Consider the following 25,957-nt stretch of genomic DNA (forward strand, 5'->3'; position numbering starts at 1 on the left):
TCTGTGCAGGAGGGAGGGAGGCCGGCACAGGACCAGGCGGTAAGGGGAGCTGGCCACAGTGAGGAGAGAGCAACGCGCCCCAGAGGTGGTACTCCCTTGCCTGGGGTAGGGGGGGGGAGGGGGGGAGAGGGAGGGGGGAGGGGGAGGGGGAGGGGAGGGGGAGGGGGGTTGTTTGCCTGTGAAGACAAGGGTAGGCCGGGGGAGAGAGAGGCTTTGAAGGGCGGATTTATCAGCTTGTTGGGCCACGGACTGGTGTCCTATCTTTCTCCTTCCCATCCCACTGCCCCTTCCTTTAATGAGTTTATATATTAAATAAGATTGATTTTAAGGCAAGGTGACCTCCAATAAACTAGGTACGTTCAAGGAACTGGAAGGTTTTAGTGAGCGCGGTAGAGAAGGCTGACCAAGGTTTCGAAGAATTATGCGGGCACCTGAACACCGGGGCGGCCTCGGCGGTGGCCCAGGTGCGGGGCGCTGGTCGGACGAGCCCACGTCCCCAGTGTCAGCCGTGTCGCCTCCCCCGCCTGTGCTGCTCACTGCTGGGCACCAGCCCTACCTTTTCCTGGACAGTTTAACGCCAAGGAGAAGAGAATCTGGTTTAAGTGCAAGCGGTACGTCCCCAAGGGCTGCCCTCGAGGGTGAAGTGTGACTGGGGGACTCATTGCATTGTCTCAGGTGCTTGGGTTCATATCTACTTTTGAGGAGTTTGAATGTCCTCCCTCTTCGCTGTTCTGAATTACACTGCTTTGCCTGCATAGCTTGCCGGTTAGAAGCAGAGGCCGATGAGAATGTTCTCTCATACGGGGAGTTAATGGTAAGCACCAGTGTACGATGGATTTAACCCTGTTGTACAAAGTTTTCTCTGAAGAGGGTACTTGCTCTATGCTGCTTTGCTATTTTTCTTCTGAATTGTGAGATGCACCTGTTATCTAGGGAGAGTAGGCCTGTGGCCTTAAGTGATGTTCAATGACTCAGTAAAGCAGTTTGACTGTGGGGGCTTCACACAAAGCACAAACCATTACTGTGTTTGGAATTATTAACCTTCTGTAATAGTTTTAGTAAAGCGGTTTAGAGCTGAACGTTCTGAGCAGCTCTATTCCTGACTCGTGTATTGACTTGGGTAAGGTATTTATACCTGTTCTGAGTTCCGTCCCCACCTCCACTCACCTCTTCCAGCTGAAGGAGGAGCTGTGAGAACAGGGCTCAAGCTTGATGCACACGTATCACCATTATTTAAACAGGGCACATGTTATCGCATGGTTGTTATTTCCTTGGCTTTCAGAGACTCTTTTTTTTTTTGTACTAGAACTGCCTGAAATGGAATAAACCTTCTGTCTGCTTTTATCTTCCAAATAAGATCTTTTCAAAGATGCTTCTTTGGGGGAGTCTGGAATAATTAATTCTTTCCCCTGCATCTTTCTCAATGCATTTAATTTGAACTTTCTTAATGAAAACTCATCTCTCATAAATGCTGGGTTGGCCCATTTTGTGTGTGTCTGCTCTGTCCTGCTTTGAGTGATGTGTAAATAAGAGGCAATCTGGTGATGAGTTTTGCTTGTGTGGTGCGGAAGGGTGGAGAGGGAGGAGGGTTTGATGAATAGAGGCGACCAGAAAATGTACTTGATAATAACATGGCCGTGATTGATGTTGTAATTCCTGAAAAATTATCATTATGATATAATTATTTGTTTATGAACTGTGCCCTGAGACTCCCAAGTTTGTGATTATTCATGGCACAGATAAAACTCTAAAGTCAATAATTCATCAAGGGTGTAATGGTTTTGTTTGGGGGGAGGTAGGAGGGTCACAGGGATATTACATCCTGTTTCTGACACTTCCGCTATAAATCTGAGAACTCCTTCAGTACAAGGAAGAGCCATCTCCTTACCCTCTGCTCCTTTTTTTTTTCTTAAAGTGGTCTTAGTAGTTTGCATATATTATTTTTAAAACAGAAATTAATTTTATTGTAGAAAAATTTCAACAGAGGAACATTATCTGGGTCACTCCTGTTGGTGTATCTCATGACTGCCGGTAGAAAGATAACAGAACAAAAAACAACTGTGCTTTGTCCCCAGGAAAGTACAAGACAATCTTACACTAATCGCTTTGATTTTGGTCCGTGAAAGGAGACAAAAAGAGGTCTATTCATTTTCAGAAGGTTGATGAGTTTGGCCTCATGATTTTTATTTGACATTTGAGTGGATGATTTTACACGTACATATCAGGGGTCTTGGCATCTCACCCCACTTCTGCTCCTGTAATGGCTGATACTGTAGTTTCTCTAATTCTTTCAGTTTCCTTCTCGTGGTCGTTTTTCCCTGCCTCAGTTTATTTACAAGAGAGTAGCCCACTGGGAATTTGTTATGGATGCATTATGTGCTTTTATCCCAGGGTTCAGAGTTCTATAAATGCTGGGGCCAGGTCTCTCCTGTCCAGCAGGGCTGGGCGAAGTCGTCTCAGAGGGCACATAGAGCACAATGAAAATGAGCGATGTTTTCACAGGGACAGGCCCTTGCTCACCTTCCATGCCTAGGGAACAAGTGAACTTCTTTCCTTAAATTGCTTTTCCCCTAAGCACATGCCAGCATTACATGAGGGCTATATATGTATAGGAGGTGGGAGACCTACCTTGTCAAACGTTTGTGAAAAGACCAAGGTGTTCTGGTTGACTAGAGGCTCAAGATGAAATAACAATTTGGCCTGGCTGCTAAGAAGTGACTTCAGTTTCAGACTGTTTTAATTAAAATCTCAGAGTCCTGAGCAAAAGATGTAATGGGACTTTTAGCTCAGGCAGGCACCAGATAACACCTGGAGCTCTGTGATCGGTCCGGGGTGCCACGTTTTAAAAGGGGCCATTATGGGTTGAGTTGTGTCCTCCAAAGAGTTGATGTCCTAACCCCCCATACCTCAGCATGTGACTTTAGTTCCATTTCCTTCTCAGGGTAGGGTCATTGCAGATGTAATTAGTTAAGATGAGGTCATACTGGAGTAGGGTGGGCCCTTAATCCAATATGACTGGTGTCCTTATTGGTAGAGGAGAGACACGCACAGCGGAGAGAACTCCGTGTGAAGATGCAGATACACACAGGGAGAAGATGGCCATGTGATGGTAGAGGCACACATCAGAATGTTGCATCAAGAAATGCCCAGGATTGCTGTTCCCCACCAGAAGCTAGGAGAGAAGCAAGGAGCAGACTCTCCATCAGAGCCTTTCAGAGGGAATCCACCTTTGTGGCACCTTGAATTCAGACTTCAAGTCTCCAGAATTGGGAGACGATACATTTCTGCTGTTTCAAGCCACACAGTTTGTGGTAGTGAGGCAGCCACAGGAAACCAATTCGGGGGCCTTGACGAATTCTGGTGCACCCAGATGAGGGTGACTAGGATGGTGAAGGGACCTGCCACAATGCCATTGGAGGAACAATGGAAAGAACAGGTGACAGTTAACCTAGAGACTTATCGACACTCTGATATCCATCTTCACATATTTGAAGGCCACTCAGATGGCAGAGGGTTGAGATCTAGTCCATTTAACTCCAGAGGGAAGATTTCAGTTCAGCACCTTCTAAAAATGTTAACAATTCAATTGTGGGCTAGAAAGACCCTCACCACTAGAATTAAGGAGATGTGATTTCTATACAAGAGAGTCTCTCTCGGTTGCTAAGAGTCTCTGGGTGATGACTGAGTTTAGGTAGCTCACTGCTCATCTGTGAGGGTGCACTGTTAAATGGTACCTTCTTATGAATCTAAGCTCCATCTGACTAGCTGTCCATGGGCTACATTGTCAAAGTTTTTCTAAGCCAGTTACTAACTGCTTGGGCTGTTTCCTCTTCCTCCTTTCTCTATTTGTGGTACCTAACTTATTGCTGAATATAGAATAAATAGTATTGTGGACACACACACCCTCCAACCAACATTTCTCGATGGCCAACTCTGTGCCAGCCATCCGGACTACCTGCGAAGGCAGGAATGAATGAACTTGCTGCTTTATCCATTTTGCCATTCCTTTCTTGGTGGAAATTCAATCCATCCTGCCAAACCACATGGTCATTTCTTGTGGAATCACTGACTCTTGACAAGTCATGTTTCGTTTTCATTTTTCCACGTGTCCTCATCCATCAGTATTTAGTAGATCTTCACCGAGCCAAGACTATTCATAAATCATTGAGCTAGGCACTGTGGGGGGACATGAAGATGAACAAGCCATGATTGACGCCTGTGGCGAGTTTACCAGGTCAGCCCCCCCCCCCGCCCTTATAATGGTTTTCTAGGAGATACAGAAAAGCAGAAACATCTAAGGGTGTTAGCTTACCTTAGCATCCCAGAATTGTTTCTTAAGCCTGCTAGCTGTCATCATTCTTTGAGACTCATGCTCACGAATAAGGTTTGCCTTGTTCACTACATGATATGAAGGATTAGCGAAGGTATTCTTCCTTTTCTTCCAAGTCCTTCACTCTCTCTAATTTTTGAAACTGGATAACAATCTTCTTGGCTTGAACAGACTATCTTCTGGGCTTGAAAATATACATTATCTCTTACCTTCAATGCAGTGCAGAGACCAAGTTGATTTCAAATTGTTCAGCATGTTGTTCAACATAAATATGCTTTGTCTAGGGGTAGGTGAAGATGGGTAAGAGTTATAGCCCAAAAGGACTAAGACCAGTTTCTTTATGCTCAGCTGAATGCATATCTTCCCTCTTGTCCTGCCTGCAACTTTATTTAAAGGTTTGCTGCTGCTGTTGTTCCTCATTGCCAAATGGATAAGTGTCAGAATCAGCTGGGAAGGAGAAGAGATGCAGAGGGCTGGCCTTAGATCCCTGTTCTATCCATCACCTGCAAACTGAAGCCTTAACCAAGTGACTTGCTGCCAGACTGGCAAGGGAGAGGGCCTGTGCCTCTGAGGAGCTCAGGGTTCTGGTTTGGCTGGCAGCCCCAGGGCTGGGGAAGTGGCAGGGCTGCCCAGTTGTCAGTGGGTCTGCGCCCAGAGCTCACGCCCTCTCTTTTTGGCTAAGAGGTGTTCTTTATTTAATTAGTGACGTATTTTAGCATTGATGGGTACAAATAAAGGACAGGAAACTTGATGCTAAGGAGGCTTGAGCCTGGGTAAGCATCGAGGATTTCTATCACCTCTATTGCAGAAGCTCCAAATATCATGACGATTTCAACTCACCCATCACCATGTCTGGCTTTCCTTTTTCAACTCCCAACTGCTACTACCTCCAGATCACAGGGTGAAGGGGTGTCCAGAATTAAAGTGTTACGGCCAACCAACATTGTCATCGTGCCAACAGAGGGTCAGCCCTCAGCCTTGGTAGACCCTCCCCCATGCAAAGCTCTGAAAGCCATGGCTAACAGCCTGGTCCATCAACACCTTCAGACAGAGTGCCTTGGGTAAGCTGGCTTCAACACTCACTGTCATCTGTTCAGGACCACGTTTCCAGCTTCATCAATTTGTTTGCTTCTCAATATTGCTCTACTATATTCTTCTGACTCTCAAGAGCAAAAAGGAAAGATAGGTTTTGGCAAAGTAGTTGAGAGAATCCGGTTCTGTATTCTCAGTCACCCTCTTCCTATTTCTGATTTTGAAGTACTTATTTCCAGGGATCCATAAAGGGTCTAGTGGAGAGATCTAGGACCCCACAACCATAACTGCATTTCCACATCCACCAGTCTGAAGCTATCCTCCGTTAACCAAAGGTACCCTCAAATTAGCAAATGTCACCAAAGACTTAACGTAGGACATGATAATCACTATAGTTGGGAGATTCTGGACAAAGTGCTTGCCTTTTCTTTCCACTCAACCCATCCATATGTCTTCCTTTTCTGGAGAGCACAGACTTAACAGGTGACCCACCTGTATCCTTAACTTTGAGAGAGCGGCTGAAGTTTCCCCTCTTTGTTTATTTTTTGGAGTTGGCCAGCTGACCTGCCTCAAAAAGGGACAGGCTGGATGCTGACCTACCCAATAACACAGCACAGTCATGACTGACTTGGCTTATCTGGAGAAAGAAAATACATATTTAGTATAAAGAGAAGATATAAGCAATGGAACAGTTGGTTATACATTAGAGCTCATAATAAGTGAAAATCTCGAGTGCATTTTCAATGATTAATGTATGAAAACTCTCATCATTTACTGTGCGTTAATCAAGAAAAAATGCACACTTCCCATAGTGGTTAATGTCGCAGGCCCGTTGTTCAGCTCTGATAACGTACATAGTAATGCTCATGTGACAATGAGTTGGGGTAGCTGAGAATCTAGGATGGTTGCACATTTGATGTAGTATTTGGATTAGCATCTTAATCTGTGCCTTGTCAGTCAGCCTCATCGGTACACAAGCTATGCATTTTGTCCAAAACTAGCAAAAATATGGATGCTTTAAAAATTTTTTTCTGTTTTGTTCAAATCAAGAATAATGACCAAGGTACCTGCTTAAACAAATACTACCAGCATTCATTAGTTAGGATGGTTACATGTAAAAGAAATGATGCCAGATAGTAACAAATCCAAGAGAAGTTTATTATGAAAATGGCACCTGCAGATGAAAAATTAAGTTACATAAAGACAACCATGTATGTGACATGTATGAGAATCTACAAAAGTATAAAAAGAACCCTGTTGTAAATGAAGTATGTACATTTCTGATTTGCAGCATTATAAATGGTCAATGAAAAAAAATGTTTCAAAATGAGCCAGGCACTCAGGAAGTTAGGTCCCGTTAGCTTCACACAAAACAAATGTACCATAGCTGTCGCTTTGTAATGTTTTAATTTTTTTTTATATATATATTGTAGAGTTGGTAACACTGCTAAGATTTTTACGAACAGAATATCCCTTTCCCCATTATTCAGCTACTTGGCACCAGTCTCCTCATAAAAGTTTTCATATATTTGTACAAGAAATAGTTAAAAACACAGACACAGTCTTCACAGGTAATGAAGTATTTTTTTTTTCCACTTTGTAATTTTAACACTATGGATTTAGACAGCAGCTGTGATTATCTGTTAGTTTAAATCACCAGAAATCATTTTGACACAACACAGAAACATTTATAAAAGAAAATAAAAAACAGCCGTCTAGCTGTTCTTTGTAGCTGATAGGTGCGTTCCTTTGATTGTTCAATAGCTAGAGCAGAGCTTCCAAAATGACTCTTTAAATTTCGTGATTGGCCTTCTTCACTTCCTAAACCTACTCAAATCCTTCAAGTAAGTGCTCACTATTAGAATTTGTGGCATTAAACTTCTTTTCACTATTCCACAGTGGTTTGGGCCCAACTCATGGAATCAAAGGGCCTGGAGGAATCCACTCAACACAGTGATATTCAAAGGACAGCCGAGTTACTATATTAGCATTGCACACATAAACAAATATATACTGACAATTCTATAGTCCATCCCCCCCCCCCACCGCTCCCCTTTTGTTTTTAAAAAATGTTGGTTGACCTTTGAAATAATTTTCTGTCTCACTGGTAAATTGCTTTATATATTGCTCCATCAGCCAACCTGGAAGGAAACCAAAGCAAAGCACCCACTGCTTATAGGTAGAACACAAGGGACTCTGGGAATGTTAACAACTGAGGCTATATGGCATCAATTATTTCATATATCTGAGCGTTATTCTTCAGTGCTTTGTGTGGCACTCCAGAAGAAAGAGTCATACCCAGAATTCCATTATGGGAAAAATGGCTCCATTAACCTTGAGCTAGTTAAGAGTCTTTTTATCTCTGAGAATGAAAAAGATTTTGGAGAAGTTGGGGTTGGGGGGGAGATGAGGCAGGAAAAGGGGAGATGAGAGAGAGAGAGAAAGATAGAGAGGGAGGGAGGGAGGGAGGGAGCAGGGAGGGAGAGAGGGAGAGAGAAAGGGGAGAGGTTGGGAGAATATACACCAGCAAAGCAACAGCAGAAATCTTCAAAAGTGAAATGGAAGATTCACAGACAGTAGAAGCAGCATAGGGTGACGTTACAGAGGAAGGCCACCACACAAAACTCACTAACCCCCAAGAATCACTGATTCACTAGGACTGCAGGAATGGGACTGTACTAGAGATAGAGCACAGAGAAGACAAAGGACAAAACAACTACATTAGCTTAGTATATACTGCATATAGAAACACACATTGAAACTGCAATGGACTGACAGCCAAGGACACGTACACAGTGCACACATTACAGTTCTCACATCTGTTATTAGATGCCTTAACAATCAGTTGACAAAAATGGAGTGGAAGAAGAGTTTATACTTGACAGTCATTTGGAGTGTTTGACACTACACTGATTTCTGGCAACAAAGACAAAATAGGGTATTTTTTCCTTTTTCTTTTTTTTTTCTTTTTTTTTTAAACTTAATGTGCAGTTGCAGTTATCTGTTTGAAGCTTATTTTAACCCATTCTTTAGTTTTAAACCTTACTGGTTCCAACCTAGAAATAAAAGAACCAAAGGGGAAAAAAAATCCACCAAATCAGTCCCTCAAAATACAACCTTCCTTTTCTTTTTTTTAGCAAGAAATGAAAAAATCAAAAAACGTTAAATATTTTTTTCCTTCTTTACTCCAAAGTGTTATTGAAGTTGCAAAAATTAGCCTCAGTTAGACTGAGAAAAGGAAAGAAAGAAAGCTCAACGAAAGGCAGTATGTACCTAAACTGCTCCTCAAATCAGTTTGATTGAGTTTTCCAAAAGCCCTTTTAAAAAGGGCTCTCCTGACCCATTAAATTTAATGTGAGGCTATGTTAGTTGGGAGGTAAAAAATTTTAAGTCCTGCAGCAAACATTAATGAGGGCTTTGTCTTAACTAACCAAGGAGACTGCAGCAATGGACTCCAGACCAGGACAGAACACATTATTTTCAAAACCCAGCCCAGGAGCTGCATTTTGTATGAAGACATTACAGATTAATAAATGATAGCACCATGGTTTTAGAAATTAAGTTAATGTTTCAGTAATTAACATTTAGTCCAACTTTTTTTTTAAACATTCTAGTCACAGGCCAGAAATTAAGTTTAAGAACCCAAAATTATTTTTATGTGCAAGTAAGAAAATCTTAAAATCTTAACCATAAAAAGAGAATTAAATTCTGCATAAAATTCTAAAATACTATCCCCCTATTTTCAAAGGAATTAGGAACAGAAACAAAAACACCACCCCATTTCATTTGACTTAGTCAAACAGGGCACATTGTTTATGCTTGTCTCTTTCAATCTTGATCATATCAAGATCTTTAGGAAGAAAACTCAATGGTTGTCATTTCAGAAATCTCTTGACCACAAGACTGAGTATTCAATGGCAGAGGCATATACACATTAAAGACATCTTAATAAAGATGCAAAGGAAAGCAAAACAACCCAACACACATCTCGGAAGAAGACAAAATGGCAGGCAACTGGTCGTCTGACCCTCTGAAGGCCAAAAATAAACATATCTTTACAGCAAAGAATGAGTCCAGTGAAAGAAAGAGGGGATGGAACGGGGACCGTCGTGGCGACAGAAGATGCTGACCTGCTCGAATTCAAAGTGCTAGAATCAAAGGTCTAAACGAAAACTCCGACGATGCCTCCGGGCAGAGCCCCGGGCCGCGCTGGGCGGTGCTCAGTCCTCCTTGCGCTCCAGAGTCTGTGCCGCGTGGATGCCGTTGCTGTAGACGGGGAAGGGCAGCGTGGAGAAGAGTCCCTCGGCCGTGGTGAACACGTTGCCGGTGGGCATCTGCGTCAGGCTGGCCGCGCTCACGGCGCCGCCAAACGGTCCCGACATGTTGAGCCGGTGCACGTGGTGGTAGAGCATCTCCATGGGCGTCTTGGGGTCAAGGCCGAAGCCCGGGCTGTTAACGTCCACGAAGTTAACAGCGTGCGCGTTGGGCAGCAGGTTGCCCTGCATGGCCAGGGTCACCTCGGCTGGCGCGTAGCGGATGGTGCCCGTGGTGTAGACCCTCTGCGCGGCCGTGCTGGTGGCCGCCAGCGTCCCGGTCACCCTGTGCACCAGCGGCAGCACGACGTTGCCCGCCTGCAACCTCTGCAGCGCCTCTAGGTCCCCAGTGTACAGCAAGGAGTTGGACGCTCCGGGGCCGCTCCCGCCGCCGCTGCTTCCGCCCCCAGGGTGCTTGTCCCGCGGGGACGCCGAGAGCGGGGGCGACAGCGGGTCGGAGGCGACGGGGGCCAAGGCCGCGGGGGCCGAGGTGCCGAACTGAGTCTTGCGGGCGGCGGCGGCGGCGGCGGCAGTGCCGTCGGCACCGGGCGGAGTGAGGACCGAGTCGGGGATGGCCACGTGCAGCCCCCCGCCGCCTGCGCCGCCCGGCGGGGACGGGAAGTGCTCGGAGCTGGGGGGCTTGGTCATGCTGTAGGGCGACTCGTTCCGGGAGATCTCCCGGTTGGGCGGGTAGTTCCAGATGCTGCTGTCGTTGTCGAAGTTGATGGGTTCCGAGATCTCCGTCTTGATCTTGAGCACCGAGGCACTGTTGGGGGAGGACAGCAGCCGCGGGGGCTCCACCAGGCCCGCGTCCAGGCCGCCGGGGCTCGACGCGCTGGACAGGCGCCGGCGGCTGGCGCTGCCGCCCTTCTGCCGTTTCCGCCTCTTCTTGCGCTTCTGGTGCTTGCTGGAGGCCTGCGCGCCCGCCTCGCCCGCGCTGTCCGAGTCCTTGGCGCTGTCCGACGACAGCGACTCGCAGTTCTGCAGCCGCAGGTCCGACTCGCTCTCCACGTAGCGCTCGACCTTGATCTGCATGGGGCCCAGCGCGCCGAAGCCGCCGCCGTCCTCGGCCGCCTTGGGGTTCTCAAAGTCCGAGTGCTCGAAGCTGTCGTCGCTGTCGCGGCTGTCCGGGTTGCTGGAGCTGTGGCCGTCGTCGTTGCAGTTCATGTCGTTGTCGCACGTGTTGCCTGACTTCTTGCGGTCGGGCTCCGGGTCTTCGCTGTTCTCGGACTGGTTCCCCTTCTCGTCGGACTTGGAGTTCTCGTTGTCCTCTGCGTGGGGCCGGCGGCCGCGGCGGGTAGGGGGCGGGAGAGGAGACACAGGAGACAACGGATTAGCAGGGCAAGACCCACCTCTCACCTGCGGGGGTGGGGGAGGGGAGGGCGGAGGTGGGGGGGGGCGTCGCCTTATCCTGAGCTGCTCCACTGCCTCGGTTACTTAAAGCCTGGGCTTTCCCTCTCTTGAGGACCTACATTAGAGGGACCCTGACTCAGAAGTGTGGTCCCCGGACCTGCCCGCAGCATTGGCATCACCTGGAGGCTTGCTACAAATGCAGAATCCCAGGCTTCCAGCCAGACCTACTGGATCCGATTCTTCATTTGAACAGGATCCCCAGGTGATTCTTAGGCACGTTAACATTCGAGATGTTCTGCGAAAATGCTCACAGACTCGGGAGTAAATAACCGGGAATAAGGTGGTAGTGACACAGAAAAATGATGATTTGCAAGGTGACTTTCCAAAGAGGTCTGCACCTTCCCCTGGTAAATATCTGCTCGTTATTGAAAACCATAGTCTCCATTCCTAAAGTTATTTTTCTCTAGAGCACTGAGCGCCATCTGATTCATTGTATGTTTTATTTTTATTTACTTCTGCCTCTTCCCCCAACTGGAATATAAGCTCCACAGGGCAGGGAATTTTTGTCTTTTTTGTTCACTGCTATATACTATATAAATAAGGAGCAGAGATTGTCTGTTCTAGAACTCTGCCCTAGTAAAGAACTTTCTCGAATGAATGCAATTTACAGGAAATCAATCAAGATCCTCCCCACCTGCTTCGGCCTCCCTGACGCTGTGTCTGGAGTAGAGGGAATACGGTACAAGAGCATGTTCCCTAAGGACGGGGTTTGTGGCCGGTGTGCCCTAGTCGTCTGGCACATTTTAGGGAGGATAGATTTTCTCAGTGATAGAACCTCAGAACCTTTAGGGATGATGCTGATTTTATGGCTCTGCCTTTGGATGGCAGCCTGGGCTAGCACCTTGGACAAATCATGTAACTACTCCGGCCTTCATTTATTTAGCAGAAAAGGCTGGGTTAGGAGAGGCTTAGGCTGTTTTGCAGCCATAAATTCTATGAGTTATGTGCCCCTTGCATCTATGCGTGTCTGTGGAAGGGGACTGGGAAGTGGAGGAAAAGTAAATTTTTCTATTAGCTTTCCTGTGCTCCAAAGAACGACTCAAAGTTTGCTTCCCAAAATAACTAGGAATGGGAAGGCATGGATTTGTTCAGCATAGATTCAGAAAATGAGTAACAGACGGCACCCAGAAAGAGTCATTTACCGATGCCATTAAGTATCCCACTCTAGAGGTTCAATCCCAGCTTGGTGAGGATGTGAATATTTGGGGCTCAAAGTCACGGTCTGTCTTGGAGCAACAGAGATAGCCCTGCTGTCTGCTTCTGGTAAAGAGGTTGGAGCTAGCTATGGGGTTAGGGCCGGGCTTCTTCTGTATGGAGGACTGACATTAAGTGATGGCTCAATCAATCAATCTCTCTGTATATTTGTGTATATATATTTATATACCATAATATACCTATGTGTATGAATACATACCACAACATGCATATATGTATATATTTATATGCATGTATATATTTACATAACACCACATACATAAACGTGTGTTGTATGTATGTGCACGCACTTATGTAGTGTGTACATCTGTATGTAGTGGTATATAAGTATATATACATATATGTGTTGAGAAAGACTCAGTAATAACTTGACGTGACATATATCCCTATATAAACTTTGACCGGTTGCTTCGTTCAGATGACACTCCTTTGGCCGTTGCCCACCCCTCAAGTTTGGAAAGGCAAGCCGTAACTGCAGAACACGGAGAAGTCGTAATACCTGTAATACCTGAGGTGTCTTTAGAGTCTGACTCAGAGTCGGAGGTCTCTGAGGATTCCGAAGTTTTCTCCGGCAGGTGGGGAAGCTGTGCGATGTCCATTGGCGTGTCCTTGTATTCGGGGTTGCTGTGGAGGAGGGAGGTGTTCATCAAGAGTGCAGATAACCCTTCTGGATGGGTTGCTTCTGACCATCTTCTTCCCACTTCCTTGCCCCAAACTTCTGGAGTTTAGAGGGTTTGAAAGACTAAGCATGCAATCATTTCTCAGCTCATCATGGGACTTTTACAGAAGCTTGGATTGCATGCGCTGGGCAACAGGTGCACCTTGCCACAATGACTGAATACCCAAATGCTACGTGAAAGCCACCAAAAAGCATTCAAATAATCAGGTACCACTGGGGGCAGGGAACTGGGCTGCTTGACATTCCTCCCAGTACCACACCTGGGGGAAGGGAGGATGAGAGAAGCACCCTCAACAATTCATTCCCCTGCCTCCCGGTGTGCCCTGCCTTCTCCTGGGCTCCTGATGAGTCCATTGCTTCAGTACCCTTGTCTTGGCTCCTTGACGGAGTGTCCTCAGCTGTTCAGGTGGCTCTAAGGCTATTGGGGGCGGGAAGTTGGGGGGCAGAGCCCTCAGCACCTAACGATCTGACAGATGCACAGGTGCACCTTGGGCTGCCTGGATTATGGCTACCGAACTGTCAACACACCCATTACAATCACATTTTCATCCGCTCGTGTGGTGTACACCTGTGGCTTGTTAGCTGGAAATCTGATTGCAGTGGGGAGAGTCCCAGTGTGAAAGAATGAAGCTAACCCCATTTGTACAAAAGTGCTTCATTTTTGTTCTATTTTTAATTCAGAAACAAGCCTCCTCTGGAAAAGGGAGTGTGTTCGGTCAGTCAGCGATCTTCTAGAAATGCCACTCCAAGGCCAGGCCAGCATGTGAGCAGTACCAGCTGCGTAATCTGAAGGCACTAGGAAAGTCTCTTGCCTCCAAATGGAAAATCCCTCTTCTGCCCTTCTATCATGGCCAGGCAGCCAGAGACCTTCCATAGGTCTCTATGACTCACTAGCTAATTTCTAGTGAAATTCCTGTATCAAAGAGTCACTGTTTCAGTAACTACACTAAAACTGCAAATATCCCAGGGGGGTTCATTCACTAAGATAACTCATCAGGGCTTTACTCCTTAGTGTGAATTAGCGTCAGCAGCAGAGCTTTCTCTAGATGAGCAAATGAACCAGATGCTGGGAAGGTAGCCTTAGCCCTTACACAGTTTCTGTAATTCTACCAGGTGTTGTGAGGGTACAGGAAGAAGACCGGAGGAGCAGTAATTTCAGAACAGGGACGTGCAAGCCTGGATGGAGCCCAGAAGTGAGGGATTCTGGCCAGGAAGAGGGAGCATGAAAATACTGCTTGGGGAAGAATAAAGGACAGGAATGTGGGAAAGAAAAACCAACTTCAGTAGTTACTATCAGGCCAAGGCCCTTCTTCCTAGACCTCCAGCCTGGAGAAGTGATCCTGATGAGTGACAGACCTGGGGAGCTTCCTCTGCTAAAGCTCATGTATGTCAGTCTCCTTTGGTCCAGATGCCATGTGGGTTCACCAGTCCCTTGTCGGCCAACTCCCAGTCTTCTATTATTGAACCCAGGGTGAGTCTTCAGGTCAGCTGAAACACGTCTGGCATGCCTGAGATCAAAGCTCTTTGAGCCTGAAGGCTGGGCTTTGGTACCCAAACTGCTTCCTTCCTCTCCGTATGGAATGAGGCGGGCCAGGAACACCAAACGCTCATGAGCTTGTACCATGTGATCCTAGGCTAGACCAAGTGTGGACCCAAAGTAGCACCAGCTGCCCTCTCCTCACCCCTCCTCACTCCCTCTGTTTGGGGGCAGAGTAGGAAGTCATGAGGCTGATGAGGCAGTAAGAAAGATCCAGAAGGGAAGAAGTCTCCCTGAATGAGATGAACAACCATAGGGATTACTTTAGTGCCCTGGGCTCCAGCAGCCTGGGGGACGGCCATCCTACAGTCTACGGTGTCCCTGTTACTAATGTCTACTTTTTACTAATAACGGGTCTCCTTGGCACAGTGAATGTCGGTGCCACAATATTCTGTCTTCTCTTCGGCATGTGAGTTTTTATAACCTGCATTGCATACCGCCACTGTTCCGTACACCTCTAAGTAGGAGAATTCCCTGATAGCAGAACCCGTCTTGAGCATATCACAAACACAGGGGATAGTTTGCATGAAGAGCAGGCGTTGGAGAAAGCCCCATTAGATACCCATACTTTTACCTTTAGAGAGAATTAATGTAGAGTAGAAGAGGTCAAAAAAGGGAAAAGAAAGTAGATGAATGAAGACTCTTCTAAGTGGTGCACATTAAAGCCCTCTCTAGAGCAATAATCATCAGTGTCTGATTGATACGCTATTGGAAGCAAGCACGTTCACGCCTTCAAGTCGTCACCAGCGGACGCGAACACACTCTGAAGGGTCAGCGTGCTGATGAGCCATGGCTGTCTGCATCTCTGTCTCAAAGAAAAATGGGATTCGGTACTCCCTGTCGGCATTCTCAGTCAAAGGGCAACAACTTCCATTCATAAGACCCGCTGGAAGTTTTCCTCCTCAGACCCCATGTGGGCCCTGCTTGGTGGCTTTAGGCCAAGAGGAGCCAAAGACTAGAGTGACAGTGGTGGGAGGGACCCAGGCTGAGCATTTGGATAGCTTCATGGCAGGATTGGTGGAGAACCTCCCAGAAAGCTTGTCCCCAGACGCAGACCACCCAGGCTATGCGTCTTGGTCACTCTGGTGCTAGCCTGAATCCACAGGCAGCAGATGAGGATGGAGAGACGAGGGGTATTGCACGCTGGAATTCAGGAGGCTGTTGAGCTTGGCTGCATTAATGGATATAAATTGGAGGATGCGTTAAAACAGCGGTCACCCTTGCCTGAGATCCCAGGGCAGGCAAAAGAAGACTGCCTTCGTTTTTACACTGAAATTGTGTCAATTCTGGCAAAGCGACTCCCTTTGCTTACCAACACTTGAATGTCTGGGGAATCCAACCCTACGTGATACGCTGAGGACTTCAAAGACATGGGATACAGGAGGAATATGAACTCTGCCACTTCTTCCGCATCCCCTTTTCATAATTTTCACAAGGGTTGGAGTGCGTGAGTATGAGAACGTGTGGGGGAGAAGGAGATGCTTTTTGAATGCTTCCACTGGAGGTCAACGTCTGTGTTCTTTTTCTGGCCCGAACATTTGTGGGGAAACCAAAGCAACCTCTGCAGAACTGCCCCAAGGTTGGCAGACCAAGAACTACTGAACATTTCGCAAATCTGCCCTCGAAGTCCCTACCGACATGGCTTTGAACTTTTCCCATTTCTTTGAATCTTGTGGAAAGAAAAGCAGAATTTCCATATAATTCCACACCAGATACTGTCAAAAGATAATACAACATTTCAGCTATTTACCATTGGGCTGCATGTTTTATAACTGAGATGGAAATGAAAAAGAATTCCAAAATATACCTCAGAAGATAATTCACCCAGATGATGTTTTTCTCATTTGCGTTCTTGGCGTTAATAGCTATTGTGGCACTAGACTGTATCCAAATATATCCTCCATTCTTCTGCATCCAACGATAGTACTTTGTCACACATTGGCCCTTATTCAGCACTGGTGAAAAAAACAGAATAGAAGGCATTGCATATTAGGACTGGGACGAAATGGTTATCATCTCTGCAAAATCTGAAGCTTAGAAAGGGGAGGTCCCGGACTTCCCTGGTGGCGCAGTGGTTAAGAATCCGCTTGCCAGTGCAGGAGACACGGGTTCGAGCCCTGATCCGGGAAGATCCCACATGCCGCGGAGCAACTAAGCGACTGAGCCTGTGCACTACAAATACTAAGCCTGCACTCTAGAACCTGCGAGCCACAACTACTGAAGCCCGCCTGCTCCACGACAAGAGAAGCCACCGCAATGAGAAGCCCACGCGCCGTAACGAAGAGTAGCCCCTGCTCACCGCAACTAGCGAGAGCCCGCGGGCAACAACGAAGACCCAACGCAGCCAAAAATAAATAAATTAATTTTTAAAAAAAGAAAGGGGAGGTCCCGCACCCAGCCAGGGGTGCCCCTCTGTACGCTTAATGTAGAATGCCATTAGTAGGACAAATAAAATCACCAATTCAGTGGAGCAGTAGCTCCGGAGCTAGGGTTACTAGCGTTTGTAGCAAGACTTCATTCCATTTTGGACAGTCATGGTGTGAAAGGAAGGATAACAGGACCGCACATCTTTCTGGCTCACAGAACGCCTAATGCGCTGTGGATATTGTCAGTGGGTTTGACATCAGATGGGAACAAAGGCAGATTTGGGTGTGATTTATTCATAGCTTCCAGGTAGCTCTCTTTGCGATTCTGGATATCTGAATGGTTCCAAAGATGCTTTCCTCCTCTGTCTTTGATCATTTCACCTCAGTGTGAGCAGTATCAACCCGTGTCCTTATGTATCGGTTCCTTCTGATCTTGTCGAACAGAATTTATGGTAAGAACTAAATCTACATGGGTCAGTCAGGGGAGATTCTGGTGAGAAATCTGCTGAACGTTGGAACAAAATACATTCCCTCACCAAGTCAGACAGAAACACCGGCCTAAGCGAAGCACAGGTTTGACTTGGCTAGAGCCAAACAGAGTGACAGCTCTACGCAGACTCTGAAATATGGCCCCAAATGAAGGAACAAGTAAAAACAATCAGTAATGTGAAACGGTGCCATTAAATATCCACGGAAAGAGAGCTTTAAAATGCAGATGTTAAAAATGATACTTTAACCAAAATCTTGCCAAGTTGAAATGGATTTGATTTGTATCTGGGCACGCTTGAGCTAGTAAAAGGGGGAAGAGTGCAGTAAATCAGCCCCTGAAATAAAGTGCTACGGATGGGAAGGGTTTAAAAGGATGCCGGAAACGTGCACAACCCGCTGTTATCGCTTGGATACGAATTGCAGACTCCACACCCCCCGACAGCGCGCCAGCTGGCCGGCCACTAGAGGGCAGTGTGCACTCGTCCACGCTGCCCACTTTTGGCACGTCCTTGTCTCCGTCTGCTAAAATGAAAAACCTCTAACTGCTGTAATAAATTTGGCTAAATTAGCTGCTAAATGGTTATCTCAAGTAATATGTATTTGCATTAATCATCTTGCTCTAAACCAGAACAAGCCAGAGTCCTAAAGACGTAGTAAATTCATATTGTCCATTTAATTATGGCTAATAAGTGCTTCATATACAATAGTTTCATGAAGTACATTTTGCTTTTTTTGGGGGGGGGGGTTGGATGGGTAAAGGGAAGTCACTTTGGAAAAGGGCTGTGTTTAAGGCTGTGGAAGCTCTTCCCATCACCATGTCGGAGCCACTCTTCCTAGCTCTGAAAGTGGTCAAAAATCAAACCTCCATATATTTTATCCATAAACATATAAACTTCAACGCTTTTCTCCCATTCTCTCTTTTTTTTGTCTCACAATAGACGACATGGATGGTTGTAAAATGTAATACTTATGTCTTAACAGTTGCTTGAGAAAGCCTTGCTTCGATGAGTGCTTCAAAGAGCGGCGAGTTCTATTCAGAAACTAGTCTACAGTTCAGGGTATTTTTAAAACCCGGAACTGTCACCTTCTCTTAGTGGTGAGGCTCCACAGGTAGGACTGTACTCTGCTTTTGTAGGCGATTGTAAGTTCTGCCATTCGGCATGCATGGCTTCCCCGGCTCCAAAACTGTGTAGTGAAGCTGAAAGCAGTAAAATACTGACTCCGCCGTACAGCACTTCTGTCAAACCATTGTTGCATGCAACAAGATGTGCTTTTATTCAAATCCTCTCAACCTGGTTAACTATTAATAGAGGAAGGATGGGTTATGAAATTCTGCCCACTGTTTTCACAGAAATACTTAGAGCATCCCAATCAGTGGTTGGTGTATAATTCTACCTGCTGTGTATCTGGAATAAGGGATAATTTCAAATGGTTCTGGTATTTTTAATAAAGGCAAAGAGACTAAGAAGCCCCTTTTATAGAGTCACGTGAAGAAAACACTGAGATGGTAGGCTAGACCAGCCCAGCCTGGCTGGGGATTTTCGACTGGAATTTGACCCAAAGCAGGCAAAATTTAAAAAAAAAAAAAAAAAAAAAAAAGACCCCGCAATACAGTGCGTAGCAAGGGGCAAAGTGAGACAGAAACTACAAAGTCAAATTAGAGTTTGCAGAATCAGCAGAAAGATCACCACGCCCTCTCCTTCCTAATAATACTTTCTCTTACTTACAAACAAAGAAACAGAGAAACAAACAAAATCTCCTTTCTGAAATGCACCTTTTTGGATTAAGGCAGCACGACTCTGGGTCTGATTAGGTGCATCTGTGTTTCCTGAGAAGATAAATACAAAGTTATTAGGACCCATGATTCCACGAATATTATTTATCACCCAGGCCAAGGGCCATCTAGCAAAGAGAGGAGACCTCAGTGAGAGAGAGGCAGGCCAGGCAAGTTTACGTGATGAAGTGGTGGTGAAAGAGCTGCGGAGAAAAGGACCCCTGAGGGGTTCCCTGGGGAGTCAGGAGCTACCTGAGTGCCTTCACTTACCATGGTCCACACCACAGAGCAGATCCAGGGGCCCATCACCCTCAGCTCAAGAAGACAAGTTTAACCTAATCCGTTAATTTGCCCTGGGCCAGCCTGACAAACAGAATTCTGACAAGGTAGACATTCCAGCATGGTCTTGGATCATGACTGTTTCCTGAGGATCAGTGTTTTCTGAATGACACCCCCATGTATCCGTGGGAATCTAGATAACTCAAGATAAGGCGCTGAGTTAGCTCCTATTATAGCATGAAATGTTGACTAAAAGATCACCCCAGTTGCGTCTGTTTTTCGGGAGGACCCATAAAAGTGGTCACAATGGAATTTTGCTTCTTTTAAAATGAACACGGAATAATTTTTGCTTGGGGCTCTAGAATATAAATTTATGATTTGTGGATGAAGCTTCCTGCTTTAAAAAAAAAAAAAATCATACTGGCAAATCAGTTGGATCGTTCCAGCTGTGCCAGAGGCAGGATCTGACAGCTTTTCCTGAGCTCATGTGGTCCTAATCAGCTCAGGAAGAAAAGCCACTTTGGTGCCAGTTTGAAAGAGATTTTTAGTTTGTAATAAATTAGACAACTTGAAAAACACAAAAACTTTTTTGATACTCTCTAATCCAGGGCTGCTGTTTTTATTTTGGGGTTTTTAGCTTTAAATAATGGAGAGAAATGAGAGAATGTCTGTGTTAGTCTATTTCACAAAATCCCTTTTGTGGAGAAAACCAGAAATAGCATGATGTAAGTTACTTGGTATGGAAGTCCTTAAAAACCAGTTAATTGTCCCTTGAAAAGAGATAGATCCTCATCAAACCAATGAGCCCAGGACATTCATAACAGTGTGCTCAAACTATAAAGAGAGGAAACCGAGAGAGAGAGGAAATATCTATGAGGATCTTATTTTTAGTCTTACACTGTGATACGGTCTGAGTACTTCTAACACATAACCTGGCATCTTCTCTTTGGCTTATCCCAAAGTTTACTTTTTGCTGTCCAAACCTTTTGGTAGAGCAGCCTACGTGTGCCCACTGAATTCAATGGTCACATCATAACATTTCTAGAAAGATGTCTTTAAGACTGTGCAATAGGGATTAGTTTTTATTTAAGGGTCTCAAAACACTGAAATGGCCTTTTCTTAGGTTTTAGAGGGTAAACGTGAAGACACAGCGAGGCTGACTGTGTTTCTCCCAGGTGCCCTTTCAGTGTTGGATGGTCTCAGGTATAACCGTGGATGCCTCTGCTACTGCACGGCAACTTGCTCCTTTGAGCCCTGAAGTCCAGGATGTAGCCAATTGCTTGGCTGTAATTGCTCAGCTCTGAGGAAAACCAAGAAGTTGTCATCAGTACTGCTCCACCTTCCAAGCTACAGGTGCCTTTGAGTTACAGACTGTGCTCTTCAGAGGACAGAAATGACCCTGCATTTGGGAGAAGAAACTACTAGAGACAAGGAGAGACTTACGTCTTGCTGGGGAACCATTCTAGCCCTGCTCATTTGACCATTTTTGTCTCTAAGTGTCAAAATACCACCCACCCCTAATTGTGAAGGGAGTGGCAAATGCAGTTCAATCCAAAGAAAAACGCTTATGTGTTAGAACACGTGACCTTTTACATCACATACACACTTTGCCCCACAAAGACTGGATGCTCAGATTGATCGACTATCTTTTTAAAAAGTCACCTGGCCTCTTGGTTTGAGCTTAGTGGCAGGCATACAAGAAATGTACTCCTTATAGAGAAAAACTAGCCCCCCCCCCCCCAAATCTGATGAGCTCTTGCTGGAGTGCACATCTATGGCTCTGCACGCAGTGACCAACAGAGGGATTTCAGTATTCCTTAGGAAAACTTTGTCCACAGAGATAGACTGATGATTGAAAGGACATAAAGGAAGCCTGTGTCTGTGGCAGGAACATAACTCTGTTAGTAACTCAAAACAAATCAGTCCAAGTTTGCCTTCAGAAATATGGAGGAAAAAAGAGAACATGGTCTCTTCCTGTTGGGCTGTTCCACAAAATCAAAGCCAAAGATTCTAAATAGTGAGTTACTTGTGTCTTCAAAAGAAGGAAGCAGTCTAATTCAGTCTGAAGAGGAGATGAAGAAGACATCTCAAAAGCGGTCTTTTAGCAAAGTGTCTCACAAAAGGACATTTTAGAGGTTTGCATATGCATTAAAAAGCTGTAATACTTGGTGTATTCAGGTAAGTATAGAATAAATAGGAAATGGTGAGATCATCGGAGATTTTCACACTTGACATTCACACAGCTGAACAAAGAGCTTCATTATCGTCACGGCAATATGAGGGTGCATCTGCTGCTCAGCTCACCCCCCCTTGAGCTACCTTCATCAATGGCTGCAGAGAATGGGGAGTGGGGGGTTTTCTGCTAGATACTCAAAAATTAATTTTGAATTCACTAATGTGGAGAGCGTGGAAGTTAGGGGGTGTGTGCTCGAATCACACTTTCTACTTAATACCACCGTTGGGTGCTTGGCTGTAGCTACCGGTTTTTCTTTCTACATTCACAAAACTGGCAGATGAAACATGAAAAAGAATACTGACTCTTTAATCTCTGCTTCTCCACCTAAGGCCCAAGGCAGGCTGACAGGGAACTTCATTCTGGAAACAGGACTTTTTTTTTTTTTTTTCTTTTTTAAATTCTGGATTACTTTTTCTTCTGCTTTTGAAAACTGTGGGCTATAGGGAATGAACCTGACATAGACTTAAAACAAGAACAGGTTTCTTTATCTAAAAAGTCATAGTCCTTGATGCTTACAGAGGTCATTTTCAAAACCCACAAGAGAGACAGCGTTAGAGCCAGGAACTGTGCCTTTAGCGCTTTATTTACTTACAATAGAGACAGTTTTTCATTTAGAACTGCTCATAGGATCAAGCCAGGCTTTGATGCCGTGCAGACTTTCCTATAGATTTTGCAATTAGTGAGCTAGATGTCTTAAATAGCAGGCATCCACAGATTGGTTTTTGGTTTTTTTTGTAAATTTACGTGCTGAGCAATATTTGATCAAATTGAATGCTATTTGATACTTTGATGTGAGTTACGAGCTTAAGGACAGAAGACCGTGGATGGTCTGTGAATGACTATGCATCATCTATGGATTTTCCCCCTAATATCCTAATGACAGGCCCTGCTTGAATTGCTATCTGTGTGATTTATAACCTCAGAAGAGGTTTTTTCCTATATCACCGCCGCCGACTGACAGATTTTTATTAACTGTTAATACTGAATCCTGTAGAAAACTTTCCATTGATTGAGAACACATCAATTTGTTAAGTTTAAAAAATAAATTCCCCTTTCCTTGATGATAACGTGTTGAGTTGGAGACCAAGGCTTTTGAACATTGAGGGGATCACGTTCTAGGACCGGAAGAGTCAAAGGAATTGTTGGCACGAGTGACATCCGAGATCTCAGATTTTTTTTAAGCTGTTTTCAGTCCAGTCAGGGAGTTTCAGTACTGTTTATTCCTGACCTGAAATAGTTAAGAACAGAGTATTCTTTAGCCTCCAAACCTTCTTTTTTGTGGGGGGTTTTGTTATATAAAGGGACACAGTGAACTCTCGCGCATGGAATTAAGATTTATGACTAGGAAATCAGGGAAATGGTGGATTTATCCACTCATTCAATAAATAATTGTTTTGAATGTGCCTCTCTGTGCCGGGCACTGGGGGATAGCAAAGTTAGCAAAATCTGTCACTGGCCTGAACTCCTGTCTGAGTCTGAACTGGTCCCAGAAATTCTGTCTCCCTTCCCGGGGATTGGTTTAGGTTTGGAATATGATGAAACACTGCACAACGAGACTCAGGGGGGAAGTCTCTCTACTGTGGGAGACTGTTGAAAATGTTTTCTTCCTTCTGAAAATAAGGATTTACTTGTCTTTGAACGGGAGTCAGATGCTTATCAGTCATTTTTACTAGTAAGTTTATCATGGTGATGATTTATGGAAAGTGGCGTGGAGGCCTATGAAAGCACAGCAGGTCCAACCTGGCCTGGGTAAATCCTTCACCTTCCTTTAAAAATGAAGAGAGGGCTTCCCTGGTGGCGCAGTGGTTGAGAGTCCGCCTGCCGATGCAGGGGACACGGGTTCGTGCCCCGGTCCGGGAAGATCCCACATGCCGCGGAGCGACTGGGCCCGTGAGCCATGGCCGCTGAGCCTGCACGTCCGGAGCCTGTGCTCCGCTACGGGAGAGGCCACAATAGTGAGAGGCCCGCGTACAGCCAAAAAAAATAATGAAGAGAAATGGAGTACTGGGGAGGTTAAGCTGGGATGGAGGGAGACCTAAAAAAAGGTAAAAAGATGAGGTGAATCTTTTAAAATTTTTATTGGAGTATAATTGCTTTACGATGCTGTGCTAGCTTCTGCTGTAGAGTGAAGTGAATCAGCCGTACGCATACCTATATCCCCTCCCTCTCGGATCTCCCTCCCACCCCCTGCCCACCCGTCCCACCCATCTAGGTCGTCACAGAGCACCGAGTTGAACTCCCTGTGCTTTATAGCAGGTTTCCACTAGCTATCTGTTTTACGCATGATGGTATATATATGTCAATCCTAATCTCCCAATTCGTCCCACCCTCCCCTTCCCCCTTACAGGCAGGTTTATTTTATGTCTCTGGCAGACTCTGTGTTTCTGGATGCAGTCGTGTCATTAAGCCTACTAAATATTTTGAGCAAGAACTATCTAAGTGGTGAGGCACAGGTATACAAAAACTAGTGTTCCGTAAAATCAGGACTATTTAAAGGAGCCCAGACAAACGGCATGTGTTCAGCTGTTCTGTGGATCGTCAGAAATCCTGGTACTTTGTTGTGAAAACATTACAGATTCTCCCAGGTAGCGGTCACCGTCGAGTGTCCTCTGAACAGCTATTCCGCCACTTCTTCCTGGGTAATAGAACTCCCATTTGGGGCTTTATGTGTGGTGGTCTTCCCCCAAGTCTCAGGAGGGATAAATGTTTGTTTAAACCAGCCACAGTCATTCCCTCCAGCGTGTGGCTGAGGCTGGGACATTTGATGAAATGCTGGACAATGAGACTTTCCTGGAGGGCCTGTGAGAATATTTTCTTTTCTTTCAAAAAATGAACACAAAGCAGCAACTGACCCTTTCCTGACTTTGGACATTGTCCTGTGAGGAACTGATCATTGGCTGTGCTACAGCTGTCTTTTGATCATGAAGAGAAAGTGAAGACGATTACAGAGGAAGTTGAAGTCATTTTTACTTGGGTTTTCTGTTACTTGTAATCAGGTGGGTTCTGGCTAATGTGTCTCTCCCCAAATTTGAGGAGGCCAGAGAGGGGGTGGGAATTCTTCAAGAGCTTCAAATAAACTGCTCTTTAGTTAACCCTATATTAATGGAAAAATGCTGTATGCTAAACACATACACAAATTAAATCCTATGCTGCTCATTTGTGTTTAAAAAAAAGTTTGAGGGCTTTTTTTTTTTTGAGATATGCAGGGTGTCATTAAATCAACATTTTAAAGAAAGTGTTTTTTAGAAAAACGATGTCATCTTGTTCTTCATTTTGTATAAAGTACAAGAAGTACTGGAATTGATTTTATTTAGGTTAATTGATTTCTGTGAAAATGGATGATTTAGAAGTACTGTTTCGTTTTCTTGATCATGCTTTATGAGAGCAATGGGTTAGTTACTCTCAAGTATCAGGTGTTTCTGTTATGAAAATAAAAGCAGCTACTAACTGAAATAGTAATAAGGAAAAGCCCAAGAATCCATGTTAGAATTGCATTAGAATATATCAGTCAAGGGCTTCCCTGGTGGCGCAGTGGTTGAGAGTCCGCCTGCTGATGCAGTGGACACGGGTTCGTGCCCCGGTCCGGGAAGATCCGACATGCCGCGCAGCGGCTGGGCCCGTGAGCCATGGCTGCTGAGCCTGCGCGTCCGGAGCCTGTTGCTCTGGAACGGGAGAGGCCACAACAGTCAGAGGCCCGCGTACCGCAAAAAAAAAAAAAAAAAAAAGAATATATCAGTCAAATCAAAGATCTGGCTTTCTCTCTGAGTAGAGAGAAAAGATCACGTGCTACGTTTTGCGTCTTTTCGTGTGCTCTTAAAAGCTTGGGATGCCCTCAACACCTACCCGACGCCTACCCCCATCATATCTCCTGCCATCATCTTCTTTCAATGTCCAGGGAAAACGTGCCTCCTGGAACTTCTTATCCTTCCTTGGTGGCCCCCACCTCTGGGGCTTCTTTGTTTTGTTTACACATCGTGATAGTCCTCATTTTATGCCACCTTTTCAAAACTGGCTGTTTTCATGTTGTCCTCTCTACCAGTATGCAAGCTGCTTGAAGGTAGAGACCATGACTTAGTTATTTTTTAAATTTATTTATTTATTTATTTATTTGCGGTACGCGGGCCTCTCACTATTGTGGCCTCTCCCGTTGCGGAGCACAGGCTCCGGAAGCGCAGGCTCAGCGGCCATGGCTCACGGGCCCAGCCGCTCCGCGGCATGTGGGATCTTCCCGGACCGGGGCACGAACCCGTGTCCCCTGCATCGGCAGGCGGACTCTCAACCACTGCACCACCAG

The 25,957-nt window shown here is 45.5% G+C and overlaps 1 protein-coding gene and 1 long non-coding RNA gene across 3 annotated transcripts in view; one reads left to right on the top strand and one right to left on the bottom strand.

Annotated features, from left to right (window-relative positions):
* LOC141277986 (uncharacterized) overlaps positions 1–25,957 on the top strand; it is a 255,725-nt gene that overhangs the window by 68,624 nt on the left and 161,144 nt on the right. The window lies entirely within an intron of this gene.
* NPAS3 (neuronal PAS domain protein 3) overlaps positions 7,413–25,957 on the bottom strand; it is an 870,093-nt gene continuing 851,548 nt past the window's right edge. For both annotated transcript variants that reach the window (XM_073800563.1, XM_073800562.1), the window contains 3 exons: positions 16,327–16,474; positions 12,803–12,927; positions 7,413–10,946 (listed from right to left, as the gene is read on the bottom strand). In XM_073800563.1, coding sequence (XP_073656664.1) covers positions 9,583–10,946; positions 12,803–12,927; positions 16,327–16,474 — 1,637 coding nt within the window. In that variant the 3' untranslated portion in view covers positions 7,413–9,582. The remainder of the gene's footprint in view (positions 10,947–12,802; positions 12,928–16,326; positions 16,475–25,957) is intronic.

The sequence above is a fragment of the Tursiops truncatus genome, chromosome 2 (genome assembly GCF_011762595.2).
Source record: "Tursiops truncatus isolate mTurTru1 chromosome 2, mTurTru1.mat.Y, whole genome shotgun sequence".
NCBI classification, from domain to species: domain Eukaryota; kingdom Metazoa; phylum Chordata; class Mammalia; order Artiodactyla; family Delphinidae; genus Tursiops; species Tursiops truncatus.